The 16555-nt window shown below is 36.8% G+C and overlaps 1 protein-coding gene across 1 annotated transcript; it reads right to left on the bottom strand.

Moving 5' to 3' along the window:
- Positions 1–248: 248 nt before the first annotated feature.
- Positions 249–15210, bottom strand: sypb (synaptophysin b). Its single transcript, XM_083555168.1, has 8 exons — positions 14974–15210; positions 13410–13475; positions 5954–6078; positions 5071–5269; positions 3897–4088; positions 3023–3161; positions 2482–2659; positions 249–2090 (listed from the first exon to the last, which is right to left on the bottom strand). The coding sequence occupies exons 1-7, from the start codon at positions 14989–14991 to the stop codon at positions 2514–2516; spliced, it is 885 nt and encodes a 294-aa protein (XP_083411294.1). The 5' UTR covers positions 14992–15210; the 3' UTR covers positions 249–2090; positions 2482–2513.
- Between the last annotated feature and the right edge of the window lie 1345 nt (positions 15211–16555).

Below are 16555 nucleotides of genomic sequence, written 5' to 3'. Positions count from 1 at the left end.
CCAATTCTAGTTTAAAGGTACTATTTATTTTTGTTTTGGTAATTGCTTGATATGCTTGTCAGACGCAGGAGGAAACTGGAGAACCCAGAGGAAACCCTGTATAGACGTTCTAAAATGGTGTTTGCTGCAACTGTAAATTCGCCTTACAGGTAGCAAAGTTCAACAATTGCCTATGGTCCCAAAAGTAACATACAGAACATAGCATATAACAGAAGCCCATCAAAAACCACCACCAGCACAACCACAGGTAGTTACTACTGACAACACTTTATTAACCATGAAGAAGAAACACAGGGTAAGAGAGAGAAAGGAGGGAGGAAGGAACATAGAGGAAAAGCCAGACTGATCAATTTCACAAATGCATCGTAGAAGTAGTCTTTACACTGGATACTACACATTGTGAACAGTTCCACAGATTGCTCAATAGCACCGGAATAAGTACCATGCAAATTTCTTTCCCTAGCATTCAATACACAATGATTTCTGGCCTGTTTTTAGGATCAGCCTCGTTATTTTTGCACATAAAACCTTAAAGTGAGACAAATAAGGGCTTATTTAAGGGACCACTTTAAAAGGGCTTTTTTAATGCCTGAAAATCCTAAACAAAATTAATACAAACCTTGAGGTTTCAGATATCATAGGAAGATTATTGCCTTTTTCTAGTGGTAGAGTACAGATTGAGGGCAGTTTTGTTAGCGTTTTGAAAGAGTTTCTCAACGGTTTGACAGATATTTGGTGTGTGTGTGTGTGCCATCATGGCACCCCAAACACTATCAGGTGTTCATCATCATATCTGTCAAATACTACTTGAACAATAAATATACTATACTTTATATAATGTTTAAGCGTCTGTAGAAGTGCAAGTTTTTACTCTTGGAAATGCTCAAATCTCGGGTTTGTTTCTCTTCCCTCCTGTGGAACGTCTCATTCATTTCAGTATTCTGTTTTCCCCAATATCGCTCTTATTCATATACACATTGATTTCTGCCTACCATTTTCACACCTTTCCCTGCAGGTCTACATTAATACATTTAAAAAAAAAAAAAAAAAAAAAAAAGAAAGAAACGTTCTGATGAATGCAGCACTCTTTTTGAATAAAACACAACCATGTTCAGCTTAATGTAAAAAAAAAAAAAAAAAAACTACTATTGTGTCTCGAAACACACATTGACACAACTGAATCCTTCTGTTGTCGTTCTATAACCATTCATCGCAGCATTTATCCACCATATAATGTAGATCTATTTAAATATATATGTCATAAATATTTACACAGCACATGTAAAATACACTGATGTTTAAAGTAGCCCTGAACACTACTGTAAAAGTCATGGAGGATTATGTTTGAGATCAATTGGTGATCGATGAAATATGCTTAGTGGCTGGTGGTAGAGTGTAGCCAGAGTAGCAACATGCTAAGCAAGCTAGCAGTTAAAATAAACTAGTGTTGGGCCTGAAATCCTACTTATGTCTCCTGATGACACATGCAAGCTAGTTTAGTCGAAGTTAACTAGCTTGCTAGCTAGCGACATGAAATAGCAAAAGAATGCAGGATTGTTCTCATCATGCATAATTATCTATATTTATTGAGAGGTCATGGTGTGGAGATGTTCCAATGCCACCTACTGGTTACTGCATTAAAACAAATATATACAGCTTATTATTATTGAATAATTTTTTTTTTCAAATGGTCAATTGCAAGTTCAGGGATACTTTAACATTTCCACAATCCATTTAAACCAATGTCAAATCCATTTACATGATACAATAGATTTTTTAAATTTGTAATGTACTTTAATAAAATAGACATTCCCTAAAGATCTCCTGCAGAGAATAATAAAACAAGAGAGAAAACGAAAGTGTGTTTAGTTCTTCCTAGACAAGCACTTTTCCCCACTGGACATTATGAACATCCCTGTCCCAAATTCCCACATGTACCCTCCCCTCCTCCCTTAATCCCTCCCTCTCTCCCTCCCTCCCTCCCTCATACTGTACACACATTGTTCATACAGGGTAACAGAGGAGTGTGGGATCATGGGTAATAGGCAGACTCCTTTATCCTTGGTTATGTAACCACCCTCTACTGTGCTCTGAAGGGAGAAATGAAAAACCATGCAAACACACAGATATTTAAGACTTATTACTTAATAAAAACAATATAATAATATAGTATAAACACAAAATAATAATAAATAAAAAAAATCTAAATGATTTTGCAAAACCCCACCCATGTTTGGTGAATGAAAGGTCAAGGAAGTAACTCAGAGGTTACCAATGGCTAATGTACAGTCAATTAGCTAATATAAAACTAGTATGTAATAAAGCTGAAAATATAATTTTCATGATGGTTTAGGTGAAACGAAGGCAAAAGCTGCCCAAAACAACATTATAAATGATATCATAAACATCATATATAATTATATTATAAGCTGTAAACAAATGCAAACCTACTGTAAGTGTCCCTTATTAGTATCCACTCACCTGTGCAGAGCTGCTGTGCTGTGTGAATTTACTTATATTTCATTAGAGAAGGAGGTCGGACCGCCCTGATCATACCCTCCCTGGTTGTAGTTTCCTCCCTCGTATCCGCCACCTTGTTGCCCATAGTCGGGTTGGTACCCACCCTGAGGGCCAGTGGAGGGGTCCTGACCATAACCAGCTATCAAAAAGAAAAGTAAAGATCACGGAAACAGAAGTTTTAAATGTGCAGGCCACACAGAATGTAATTTATAGTTATATATAACCTGCATTTGTATCTAATCACTATGCATAAAGATTAAATCTTGTCTTAAATCAATGTCTTAGATTCAAAATCTAACCTTGACTTAATACTAATGTGCAATTTATCTTATACTTTCAATCAGGATATGTAAGAATTGTTAGAACCACAAAACTCTCAATTTGGCTACAATTAGGAATCAATTAGGTGATTGAACCTGCTTGACCAACGTATGAGAAATTTGAGGTTTAATCTGTCATGTGTTTTGCCTCAAGCCTGTATGTGTTCAGTTTATTCACTCACGCTGGCCATAGGAGTCTGGTGCTGGCTGTTTTGCTCCAGAGGGCACATAGGTGCCAGTCAATGAGCCGAGCCAGCCAGTCTCCTTAAACACAAACCACAGGTTCCCTGCCCATAACACCAGGTTACAGAAACCAAATGCCTACAGGAGAGTGGGAGCAGAATGACTGGTTACTTTATCTATTCTTAATCTATTCATATATACTTTATATATTTATCTTTTTAACTGCTCATTTAAACATCCATCCATTCATCTATTCTAAACATCCATCCAATTACTTCGAATCCTCCTTTTATCCACACATCTACACATCCATCCAAACACACTTCATTGCAATCATCTCTCCATCCATCTCACTTCTCATCTGTCCATTCCACCACATGCCCCTTAATCTGTCCATCCATCTAGCCATCTAGCCATCCATCTATCCATCCATCCATCCATTCAATAATCCATTCATCCTATCACAATTGACTCATCAATCCACCTACACAGATACACTTCCACCCAAAAACTCCCCCATATAGGGATCCATCCATCCATCCATCCATCCATCCATCCATCCACAATTGACTCATCCTTCCATCCATGTGTCTACACATCCATGTGTCTACACATCCATCCAAACACTTCGCCATCCGTGAATCTATTCATCTAGCCATTAATCACACCACTCACCTGTCCATCCCACATGTCCCTTAATCAGTCCATCCATCCATCCATCCATCCATCAATCCATCCATCCATCCATCCATCCATCAATCCATCCATCCATTCCAAACACTCCTCCATCAACCTATATAAGTAACAAAACTTAAATCATACTGTAAACAAATAAACTTATACAACAGAAACCAGGTCAAACAGTGCACTAACCACAGATGTGTTTAGGCCAGACACAATGGGCTCATGCACTTCTTTGCAGCGGTTGTCCTCATGCCGACAGGCCGGAATAAATTTGATGACCTCATCAGGGTCGGTGGCTTCCTTAACATCCGAGAGACCTTTAGCCCATGCTGATGAGCTCACCAACCAAAAGAAGGTAAAAATAGCTGTCACCACAAAATCCTGAGAAAGAACCAACAGAAAATTAGACAACACAGCATATGCATTGTGTAGTGTATTGTATTTTGTATAATCTATCTAGAATCTATATTCAAACTACTTAGTTGATTATTTTTGTATTTATTTTATTGCCAACTATAACTAGTAAAAAGAGCTAAAAACTCCAACATGTCAAACATTTGAGAACTACATTTAGATTGAATAATTATGAAAGAAATATCTACAAACCAATATTTTGTCTCCCCAAAATTCTAAATTTTAACAAATGTGAAGTTTAAATGGTAGCTGATTTTGGAAGCTAACAAACACCAAGGTAGATAACTTAATAATCAAGCTAGGACACACTTAGATAATCTTCTGTCCCAGACCACTTTCTTCTCTATAGAGTCTTTTTGCGATTAAATCTAGCTAAGAAAGTTTGTTCATCCACTGACCTGTTCCTATAGCCTGTGAGAAAAAATATAACCTTGTTCCTGATGAAGAAAATCAGCATGCAGATGTACACAGAGCTAGTGAGATTCTGAAGGTTATTGCCAGAAAAGAGCAGAAAAAAAACAAACAGGTGCTCCAAAGCCCATGGGCACAGATTATGAGGCTAAGATTAACTTTTAGATTAAATTTCCTATAGACAACGATGGAGACAAACTCATGCTCATCAACTTCACTTCACATCAACTCTATATTCAGCATTCTTTCAAACACACCAGTGACTCATACTGTACAATGGACAGGCTGTTCTGAAGTTCTTTATTAGTTTTTTATTAGAATTTAGCCACTTAACTGGACCCTTCAGTAGCTTTTTATTAAAATCACTCAGTCTGATTTAGGATTTTGACTCTAGGAAGATATGAGCAGATATACAGATTTACGGTGAATCTCTGGGCAGTATTGCTTTTGCTCGAGGGGCATAATAATAATACAAACATAAATCAAATTTCCCAAGATTTTATATGAAACACAACGCGATCTGTATATGAACACTTACAGCCCGTGCACCACGGTGTCCCTCACGGTATTTCTCAAGGAGGAACAGGTAGACGGCCAGAGCTGCCATAGAGTAGAGGAAGGAGAAAACACCGACAGTGACGAAGAATTCAGCCGAGGAAGAGTAGTCACCTTCAAGGAACAGCCGCTCCGGCTCTGCGCCTTTACACGTGGGCACATCGAACCACACTTGATGGAGTCTGTTTGTACATAAAAAGAGCGCATGTGATGGGGTGACTGCTTGTTTGCACAGTAATTAAATGTGATAATAAAAATTCTGCGTTTAAGGGATTGCAAGAGAGCCACCGTTGGAACCTTGAGCAAGACTCTTCAAATTATCATCACACATAGAGTAACAGTGCTGTGTGCAAGGTGATTTACATTAGGCAAACATATAATCATTATTTATAAAAGATAAAAAAAAGTAATTCTAATTATGATAATGAATTAATATGAAATACCCCAATCAAACTCTGTAAGCGCATATATACAGAAGAGACAGAATAGTAGGTTCCTCCGAGTTTCCTCTTGCTGTGAATTTATCTGCAATAATGCAAAAATCTTTAACCCTGTCAATTTGTTTTCAGACTCCTGCTACGTTGCCCTTACAATAATCTTTGGATTAAAAAACCCACAGTGCCCAGATGTTAATAGATGTTAATATTTAAATGTGAAATATATGCTAACTATTTCAGATTAAGGCAATTTGAAACGAATCCTGGTCAAATGTACCATCCCCAATATCTGACAACATTATTTAATTCTGACTGACCAGTTCTTTATGAAAACAATGCACACCAATACACAGCAATAATAATGACTTTAATTATATTATAATGACTGTGGCAGACAGAAAAATGCATTTATGGTGCCGAAGCTCTCACCTGAATGGGTATTCAAACTCGACGTCAATGTCCAGGTCACTCTCCGTGCGGTTCTTACACTCCACACTCATGCGGAAGACTCCGGAGTAAGAGCCACACGTGGAGAAAGCAAAGATGGCAAAAAACTGGCAGAGAAAAGAGAGAGAAAGAAATTAAGGATATATTACCTCCATGTGCACATTCTGTATATAAAACAAGCCTTTTCCCAGACTGACTCCACTACAAACTATGGGTGCATCATGAAACGAAAAATGCAACAAAGGACACCCAGAACTGTTGAGCAGCTAGAATCCTATATCAGACACATATAAGACAACATTCCTCTCCCGAAACTTCAGCAATTGGTCTCCTCAGTTCCCAGATGTATACAGACAGAAGACGTGATGCTACACAATGGTAAACATGGCCCTGTTCCAACTTTTTTTTTGCGAAATGTTGTAGCTATCAACTTCAAAATGACCTTATTTTTTTACTCAAAATGGTATTTATTCTCAGTTGAAACATTTGATATGGTTTTTGTTTTATTGTAAATAGAATAGGGATTTATTCGATTTCTATTTAATTGCATTTTGTTTTTGATTGCATGAATGTGGCTTTTCAGGTACTGAGGGGTGAATCATTCAGTACATTATACAACATATTGTATTAAAAGAACCTAATGTTACATATTGGGAATATAGTTATAGGATAATAAATGGTAACATAAGCGCCTCAATGCTGAGGTAATGGTTAAACTGATTCTTGCAGGCATACGCTGCCCAGCATTGGATTGTAATATTAATCCCTTTTTTATTCGAGAGGGAATGAAGTGCCAGCCTTTTCCCCCCGACACACACAGAGAGATTAGTCTTCGAGAATATTTTTACAGCCCCTCCCCTCCCTCTTTTCCTTTATCCGATTGAATGGAAAATCTGACTATTAAACTTACTGAAGTGCTTCACCATCTGTCGCTGAACACACAGCGCAAGCCACAAACACACGCAGGCCTTCACACTTGCATTACACACACAGTGTGAAGGCACGTCTAATCACGGTCTCTCTCGTCACACAGAAAAGAACACACATTCCTGTCACACAATACAAAATGGAGGAGGACAAGTCCAGAGCAGTTTAGTGTGCATTCCATCAAGCCAACTAAGCAAGCTCAACTTAGAATTACAATCAGGAGATTAAAGATTTCAAGTGATTAGAGTAGTGAGGGTGGAGGAAGAGAAAGAGAGAATATAAAAGCATGGAGGAAGGTGAGAAAAAAAAGAGGAGGGGAAAAAATAACCTGTGTTTAGAAGCTTGTGTCGATGTAAATGAAATTTCAATGTAATTTATTTTAAACAAACAATAATTTTGGACAAAAATACCAATAAATGCAATAATAAAAGATGGATTAGAAATACTCCAGCATTTTAATTTTAGTTTTTTGCCTACACACATACAGTTGCTAGGGACAGAAATTTGTACATGCTGAAAAAATAATTGCCCAACTCACTTGTTAGGGATAAACTTTATAGGGATAAAGATTTAGGATTTGTAAATGTAAAATTGATTCTTAATCAATGTCTGTAACAATGTTTATGGTTCAAAGTGCTATACAAATAAAATTGAATTGAATTGTTGGGGCTGTCAATAACCATTTTCAAGAAATCAATTCTTAATCTGTATAATCTGTCCTTCCAGAAAGGGAACTATTTGTTTAGAGGGAAGGATTTTCTTTTGATATGGCTACAGTAAACGAAGCTCAAACTAAAGCAACAGATAACTTGGCCAAATCTTTCTATCTTATCTTAAGGTGCATACTTATAATCTATGAAAAAGTTTATTGATTGAAATGAAAAAACTCACCTAATTATATGTGAGTTGTGATCATAATTATGAATGTATTATAAGTCAGTTTCCAGCAAAGGTTTTCTGTTTATCTTTTCCTTTTCCGAACAAGCCAAACACTATTAACACTTCTGCCAAACACTTTAGATGTAAATATGCGCTTAAACCAAACATTAATTACTAATTTGACTTATTTGAGTTCTGAGCTCAGCACCACTAAGCTGCCACTTCTGACCCCTTGAGCAAAGACTGCAACCTGCAACTGCTCAGTGTATAAACATGAGATATTGTCCATTGTACAAGCCAACATATGATTTTTTTTATTCCACTTTTTTAGTGAGTTATAGGATCCTGTTGGGATTTATACATAACAGGGGTGAAGCAGAATTACGATTATTACTCCAGAACCGAGCCAAGTCACTCAGCTTATAGAGACTATAATCTTTCCCTCATTCGAGTAGATAATTGCTGGCTAAAAGACAAATAATTAGACAGGATAGACAATGAGACAGCTGTAATGCCAGTGGAGCCTGACTTTACAGTTAATCATTATCATTTCAGCTATATTGCTATTTAGCATCATTGAATCACATGCAAGCAATATGACAAGTGTATGGAACCAACAACATGTATCATAGCAACAATTATATAAAAAGCAGAAATCGAATTTAACAAGAGTATAAGACACTAGTCTGATACAAATACACACACACACACACACACACACACACACACACACACACACACACACACACACACACACACACACACACACACACACACAATACCCACCAACACTTTCAATGTATTTTTGTTTCTGCTAAATTATAACCAACATTTACAAGTACAGTAATTACTATTATTTAAACAGACGATTTATTTCACATTTAGCTGTGTACTAGTTGGTCCTGTGTTGTGTTTGCACATTGTATGCACACATTTGCACATCTGCACTTTATGTAATATATGTTTGTTCTAGTTAATTTTGTGTTATTTCCTGTTCATTTATGTTGTTTTATGTAGCACTTTTGTCTTGAAGGAACATGGTTTAGTTTACTGGGTAATGTAGCATATATGGTTGACATGACAATAAAAGCCGCTTGATTGGACATAACTGTAAAGCAAAAATATGACTGTGCATAAAATGCATTTTCACCCCTAGACAACTTTAACCCAATCAAAAGAGTATGTGTATGTTTTATTATCATAATCATTTAAATTTCTAGACCCAATCAAAATAAAGCGGTTTCTTAAGAAAACAAGCCAAATGCTTAGCAGCAGCAATATAAGATACAGAAAGAGATTTTAGTTTTAAACGAAATGTGATTATTATCTGTAAATTGTAGGTTTCTCTGAAAGCTCTGAACTAAAATTAACTTACTGTTACTACAAAATTTGGTCATAATAACCTTATAGTTAAAATTTAGGATGGCATGTAAGAGAATCTTTGCTAGATAATAGCTATACTATATGGGACACCTGAGTTTTCCAGCCACATGTGGTTCTTCTCTAAACTATTACCACAACGTTGGAGGCACAAAATTGTTTTTGGGAGCATTAAATTTTCGCTACACTTAAACTAAGAGACACAAACCCGTGCCAGCATAACAATGCTCCTGTACACTTTTGAATATGTGTGTTTTTCTTGAGATCTTAAGTGACCTGTTATTGAGCTCTGGCCTCAACCTTAATGAATACCTTTCAGATCATTTGGAACGCTGACTCTACCCCAGGCCTCATCGCTATATGTCAGTACCTGATTTTACTTACATCCTTGCGGCTGAATGAGCACAAATTTTCACTCCAAAATTTTGTTGAACATCTTCTCAGAAGAGTGGAGGTTTTATAACAGCAACTGAGGGCTAAATGTGGAATGGGATGTTCAAAAAGCACATACCAATCTTATAATTAGGTGTCCACAAACTTTTGTCTCATATAGAGCATGAAGCTAGGAACCAAGCATGCGAGCTAGCATTTATCTGTCATCATTATTAACAGTGGAGGCGGTGTTCATTCTAATATAGCTGGCTTAAACTCTACCTTCCTAGAAATTGTAGTTCTCTGAAATAATCTGTTTACCTCACTCACAGCCAAATCTCAAAAACTATGAGGATGTATTTGAATTGTAATTAATAGGCTGCAATTTGCATGAAGTTTTGGACCCATCACTGAATAGTACACCTCAACAAAGATAACGTTCTAATGAATGAAAATTTGAAAATATGAGGATGGATTCCTGTTTGAGTCTGGTTCCTTTCAAGATTTTTTCAACATCCCATTTAAGGGAGTTTTTCTTCGCCACTGTCACCATTGACTCAATCATTAAGGATAAACTTAAGGTTTAACTAATAGGAACTACATAACATATAAATGAATATTTTATAGGCTATTTCTCTCTAGAAAGCTGCTCTTGGAGTATGTCCATTGTAAAAAGCGCTATACAAATACCGAATTGAAACCGCTCCCATCACAGGAGACATTCTGTCCTACAGCAGTACATTTTACTCAGTTCAGTGTATTTTCTACTCTTTTTACCACTGATGCAAAAAAAAAAAAAAAATAGAATGTGAGGACGGCTGGATGCCATGGTGACAGACTCAAGATTTTATAGTTTCCATAGAAACAAGGCAGATGGAATACAGTATTTCACACTTTCCCATGCATTTTTCTTTTCATGGATAAACAATACTAAACCTGAAGCCTTTACTGTAGTGTTGAAGCAAGCTTAATGCAAAAGCGAAGATACATTAAAACGTTATAGACATACAGAAGAAATAATAAAAAAAATTAAATCAACAAAATGCTATACTCAACCATTTCATTCCTAAATCACAAGCCGGATCTTTATCGTGTGCAGGCGCATCGTTGGTTAAAATCCTAAAATTAGATTTACGCTGTTATTTTTAAGCCTCAATTAGTCACCAATTTCCCCTTATGGCCAAACCTGCATACTCATGTAGTGTAGCCACACACACACACACACACACACACACACACACACACACACACACACACACACACACACACACACACACACACACACACAGCAAGCAGTCTCACAATCAGTGTTGGGATTAATAATTAAAGCCTAGCATTTATTACCACCAACATTTATTTGACCTTCTTAATCACTCCTAAATATAGATCCAGTTTGTTGGATGATAAAACAACATACAGGTGAGGATGCTAAGGTGCAGATGATTTGTTAAAGGCCTCGCTCGAAGTCCGTACAGTGGAAGTTCGTACAGTGCTGGGAGCGTTTCGATCTTATTAGCACAGAAACTCTTTAATTAACTAACAATGTTGTGTTTTTATATTGGAAGCCATTTTGTGTGTGTGTGTGTGTGTGTGTGTGTGTGTGTGTGTGTGTGTGTGTGTGTGTGTGTGTGTGTGTGTGTGTGTGTGTGTGTTTGTTTGATTAAATTAACAGTGATGCCAGAGTTCACTAGAGCCGGTGTCATCACACACAGGACAAATGGGTGTTTTAGATAGAATTCCTCCATTTTAGGAAGACCCCATCCTGAGAACAATACTCACTACCTGGACCTGCTTTTTGCACATATTAAATAATAAAAATAAAAAACTGACACACACACACATGGACACACACACATACTGTACCTGTAAAAACTGTGGACACACATTCTCCTATAAAACATATTCTGGGTTTTTATGTTTCATAGTGTGGATGTCTTCTACTCTGTTGAAAATAATAATAATTAAAAAAAAACCTGCAGGAGAAGGTGTGTCCAAACTTGACTGGTACTGTATATACTCCATATACTGCATGTACGTTTATATATTTTTGGTTTCACTGCAATTATGTTCTATTGTATTATATTGTAAATACAATTTTATTCTTTATTCTATTTTTTATTATATCATGTTTAAGTTGCATGTGACGAATATTAAATACGAATATGAATTGGGTGATTACTATGCATTGCTAACCAAAGGCACCTCTCTGTGTTACAAGATTCTCGTTGAAAGCTGGTCATTTCCAGGAAATTTCTTTACAAAGCTGTAAATGGTCATTAATACACAACAGCGTTGTTCATTTCTCAGTTAAAGTACCGAAGTCGTGTTGATTCATTTTCTATAACTGTTACCGAACTGCAACTTAGAAGCGTTTCCATGGTAACGTCATTTGCAAGGACTTGTGGATGGTCCACAATAAACAGATATGGATCAATATGGTTATATCTGTTCTGGATTGAAAATCTCCAGTATTGGTGCTTTGTAACAATCAGAGGTCAAGTTGTACGTTTCCCACCAAAAGAAACTCTTCAGGAAACGAAACGTTGTACTTTGTGGTTTCTCTGTAACATACAGGCTGCATGTTTTTGACTTATTAACTTAAAAAATTGAAGTGAGGATTTAACTCTTTATATCTGCAATAATCTAAAAGATAAAATAAATTAACTTCTTTTGTGGACATTCTATGGGATTAAATGTAATGGTTCATGGAATTCACTGATTTGTCACAGATTCCTAACAGATCAATGCAAAACAGGAAAACAGAATAAGTGCATCATGCCCCAGGTTCAGATGGCTGAACATTATTACTACCTTATTTTATGCATGATGTCCTATTCATTGCTTTTTCATGCACATTCAGATCATTCATGCTATTCAAATTACAATTGAGCAACGTTGCTGAAGCAGAAACCTCTGCACCATGTAACGTGGAGTGACACAGAGTCTGTCATGATGGGTTCGACTGCATATGATTTCACATAAATTCTATGTAAATATTACTCCCATCTTCTGTAAGATGTTTCTGACCAATGCATACTTACTGTACATTTAAAAAATATAATATAACAATATATTAAAGCTATAACTGTCGAAAATAATTTCTTATATATAAACTACATGGGCAATAGTTTGTGGACACTTAATTCTCAATGCAGTGATAATAACCTTCTGAGATGTTCCACTAGATTTTGGAGTGTGGTTAGAGAGATATGTGCTCATTTAGCCACAAAGGTGAGAAGGCCTGGGGTGTAGTCAGCATTCCAATTCGTCCCAAAGGCGTTCCGAAGGGTTAAGCTCAAGGCCACTCAAGATCTTTCAGTAAAATTCATGTAAACCAGGTGTTCATGGAGCTGGTTTTGTGCACAGGGAGATTGTCATGCTGGAATAGGTTTGTGTCTCCTAGGAAAATTAAATGCTAATACATCCAAAGACATTATATACACTTGTTTGCATCTACTAACAGTTTGGAGAATAATCACAAATGGCTGGAAAAATCAGTACCAATTATTTTGTGTGTGGGTCAGGATTACATCCAGATTCACAGATTAACAAACCCTGCACTCTAATAAATGATGTCTCGTTGTTATTTATGTATATGTTTATTTTATGTCATTTACTTTTATATGGTCTTTGCTTCTTTATTTTGGGATTTGCTCTTCTATTCATAAAATACTATGCACTTGCATCCACTTCCCGCTTCCCCTTAATCCTCTAATTACAAAACACTTTGCGGGTTAATGTATGCAAAAACAAACTCTTTTCTCCGTGCGCTTTGTGTGTATGTCACTTGTTCTGTTCATAATACTAAAAATTATGTTCTACTTTGTAAGATTTCTGTCTTTCTATGGTTTAATCTAGTGAGAAGAAATCATTTACTCACCCATTGTAGGATCTTTATGAATCCTAAAGGCTGTTTGATGACAGTGAACTGCCCAGTAGCGACCAACTGTAAACACACACACACACACACACACACACACACACACACACACACACACACACACACACACACACACACAAAAAACATAGTTAAATTCTATCCATAAACATCACAATGATTAGTATGCAATAGAAATATTTTATATCCAAAGCACATACATCATTAATTCAGAATGAAACAAGGCTCTATTCCTTGTGCATTCTGTTACTCCTACAATAATAACTGTACGATTTAGTGTGTCCATAATGCAGTATTGTGCAGCTTGTGATCTAGACATGGATTCTGGCCTAGCAACAGGACAACGACAGGACATTAGAGTGCGGCAAAGAGCAGACACTTCCCCGAGCATTAGACTTAAGGCAAAGCTGCTTATGAGAACGTTTCCACTGGGAGAGTGCAAAAGGCCAGCATTTGCTGGCTGCAGCAAAAACAATGCTTATAGACTGATGTGAGGTGATTTATCCATGTGTGAGAGAATACAGCAATGCAGTCAGGACATTGTACTGGAATTGCACTGTAGAATGCTGGTACAATGTTCATTTAATCGATCTATCTATTAGCACTCATAACTATAATGGAGTATGGTCCAATAGTATCCCATCGTTTATGCATATTAATCCGATTTACATATTATGCAAATAAATTACGTCAGAATACTACACGCATTAGTACGCAGTATGCGCTCTGGGGATGGACCCAAAATAATGCTGCTCTCTCTCTCTCTCTCTCTCTCTCTCTCTCTCTCTCTCTCTCTATATATATATATATATATATATATATATATATATATATATATATATATATATATATATATACACACACACAGCTTGTGTGTGTGTGTGTGTGTGTGTGTGTGTGTGTGTGTGTGTGTGTGTTTGAAAGCCTCATTGCGCCATTCTGTGGACACGATATAAATGTGATCTTTAGGCTAAAACGTCAAGGTTGCGCAGAAAAGCTGCTGCTGTAGCACTGGCTAGGTTATTTTTGACACCACCAACAGACTGCTGTAGCCAGGCAGAACAAAAAATCTAAAAAAATAAAAAATGTATATATATATTATATTAAATCTGCGGTCAAAAACATCAACACAAAATGATTCATTCGAGCAAAAGCAGTGCGCACCATCACTGTTCCAGATGCACCTTCATTAACGGGGATGTCTTCATCTAAAGCGACGCATTTTAGATTATTATTATTATTATTATTATTATTATTATTATTATTATTATTATTATTATTATTTGCGCTCGACATTCTGCAATGACAAACACGACAGTCATCCCATCTCTCTCTTCCTCTCTCCCTCTTACTCTCTCTCTCTTTCCAGGATCAGTGCGTTGTCAATATATTATTTTTTCTCCTATTTTCCCTCTGAAATGCCCTTAAAACGTCCCCTTAACGCATTTCCATTTCTAGTCCCAGTTCCACACTATAAAACATTGCAAATCAAATTGTTAGGTTGTAATTCATTGTAATTCATTAAGGTGCGATGGGGAAACCTTACCTGGTTGACTACATCCATCTTTATCCTCTTCTTCAGTGGATAAGAGGATCAGGAGCGCAGAGGGGGTGTGGGCGGGGGGAGTCGTGGCGCGGAGGGGGGGGGGGGGTTGCTGTGTGCCGACGCAGGGACAGACGGGCTGCGTCCCAAACCGCACATTACCGTACTACATAGTAAACAACGCGTGGAAATGTGATTTGGGGTGTAGCCTGTATGCTGGGCGCAGGGACGAGGATCAGGAAGCCGACACGTGAGAGGATGCGGCGTCACTCACACACACACACATATACACCCCCCCCCCACACACACACACGCACATATTACGTAATAGACGTTTTAAAATGGGCTGTTACATTCAGAGTGAAGGAAGGGGCGTGTCTAAAGTGATGTAACACTAATTATTTTTCGGATACTTGAATACTTGCCTCACAGACATAATAAATATATAAATAGAAAGTTTCTTTTAAATAAATGTATTCACGTTGAATAAAATGTTATTTTATAAGGATTATGTAATCCGTATGAAAGTTAGAAGAGGTACAGTTTATCTGGTATCACCTCATCAACCGTCCGAGTGGAAACATAGAAAAGGGTACGTTTGATGTCCTTATGATTTACGTAATTAAAAACACCATAATTAGTTTAAAGCATTTACAAGGATATTTTGTCTTAATGCTCTTTGTCGAGTTTGGTTTTACCAATCATAAACATACATTTGCATAAAGCATCCATGTTTGTTCATGCCCATGTTGATTAGAGTATTAAACGATTGAAAGTGTTAATTTCACAGGTACATTCAAAACAGATAAAAATGTGAAACTATGTTGTGATGAATCTGTGAGTTAACCCTTGACAATCATGCGATTAATCGCGATTAAATGTTTTAATCGATTGACAGCCCTATTATTAATATGATGTAAGTTCCAGTTACCAGGAAATGGATACTCAGTACTTCAACTTTTACCAGAGTAATTTAAAACATGAGTATCTGTACTTCTACCTTAATGAACGATGTGTGTACTTTTGCCACCTCCGACAATCACTTTCTCAAACAGTCTGCAGTAGCGTAGTAATCGCTAACATATTGGCCTTTAATAACGTTAGCTTGGAGGTTTAAGATGTTGAATAGTAAATACCTGTTTGTATTGAATAAACAAACATTTTTGCATGGTAGTCTTATATTTTGCAGTACAGTGCAGTTGAGAACAATTATTGTCTGTTCAATGGTTTTTGTTTATAAAAAGAGAGATGCGTTGTCCAGGCACTTGTGCAGTGCCAATTTTATGTCATCACACTTGTGCTGGGGCACGTGACTTTTCCCATGAGTGCCCCCTGACTGGTTCTTGGTCCCCCCCTGTGCCACCCCATTAAAAAAATCCTAGAATCTCCCCTGAGTGGAAGGAAGAACAATATTCTGTAGTATTGTAATACGATAGTGAATTTTTGGAAGCAGAAGAACTTACCATTATCATAAAGACATACATTCTATGGACATTCTATGGATTATTGAGACACTGCACTTTACAAGCCATAGTAAAACATCTTCCCAGAAGAATGGAAGTTAAAATATGAAGACTAAATGGTG

Source organism: Silurus aristotelis (genome assembly GCF_946808225.1).
Source record: "Silurus aristotelis genome assembly, chromosome: 11".
Taxonomy (NCBI): Eukaryota; Metazoa; Chordata; class Actinopteri; order Siluriformes; family Siluridae; genus Silurus; species Silurus aristotelis.
The sequence above is the reverse complement of the archived record's forward strand: the minus strand, read 5'-3'. Positions and strand labels throughout refer to the sequence as shown.

Excerpts from the sequence above, each read along its gene's own strand:
- sypb (XM_083555168.1), bottom strand. Across the intron at positions 4,089-5,070 it reads GACACCGTGGTGCACGGGCT|GATTTTGTGGTGACAGCTAT; the intron begins GTAAGTGTTCAT and ends GTTCTTTCTCAG. Across the intron at positions 3,162-3,896 it reads CTGGCCTAAACACATCTGTG|GCATTTGGTTTCTGTAACCT; the intron begins GTTAGTGCACTG and ends ACTCTCCTGTAG.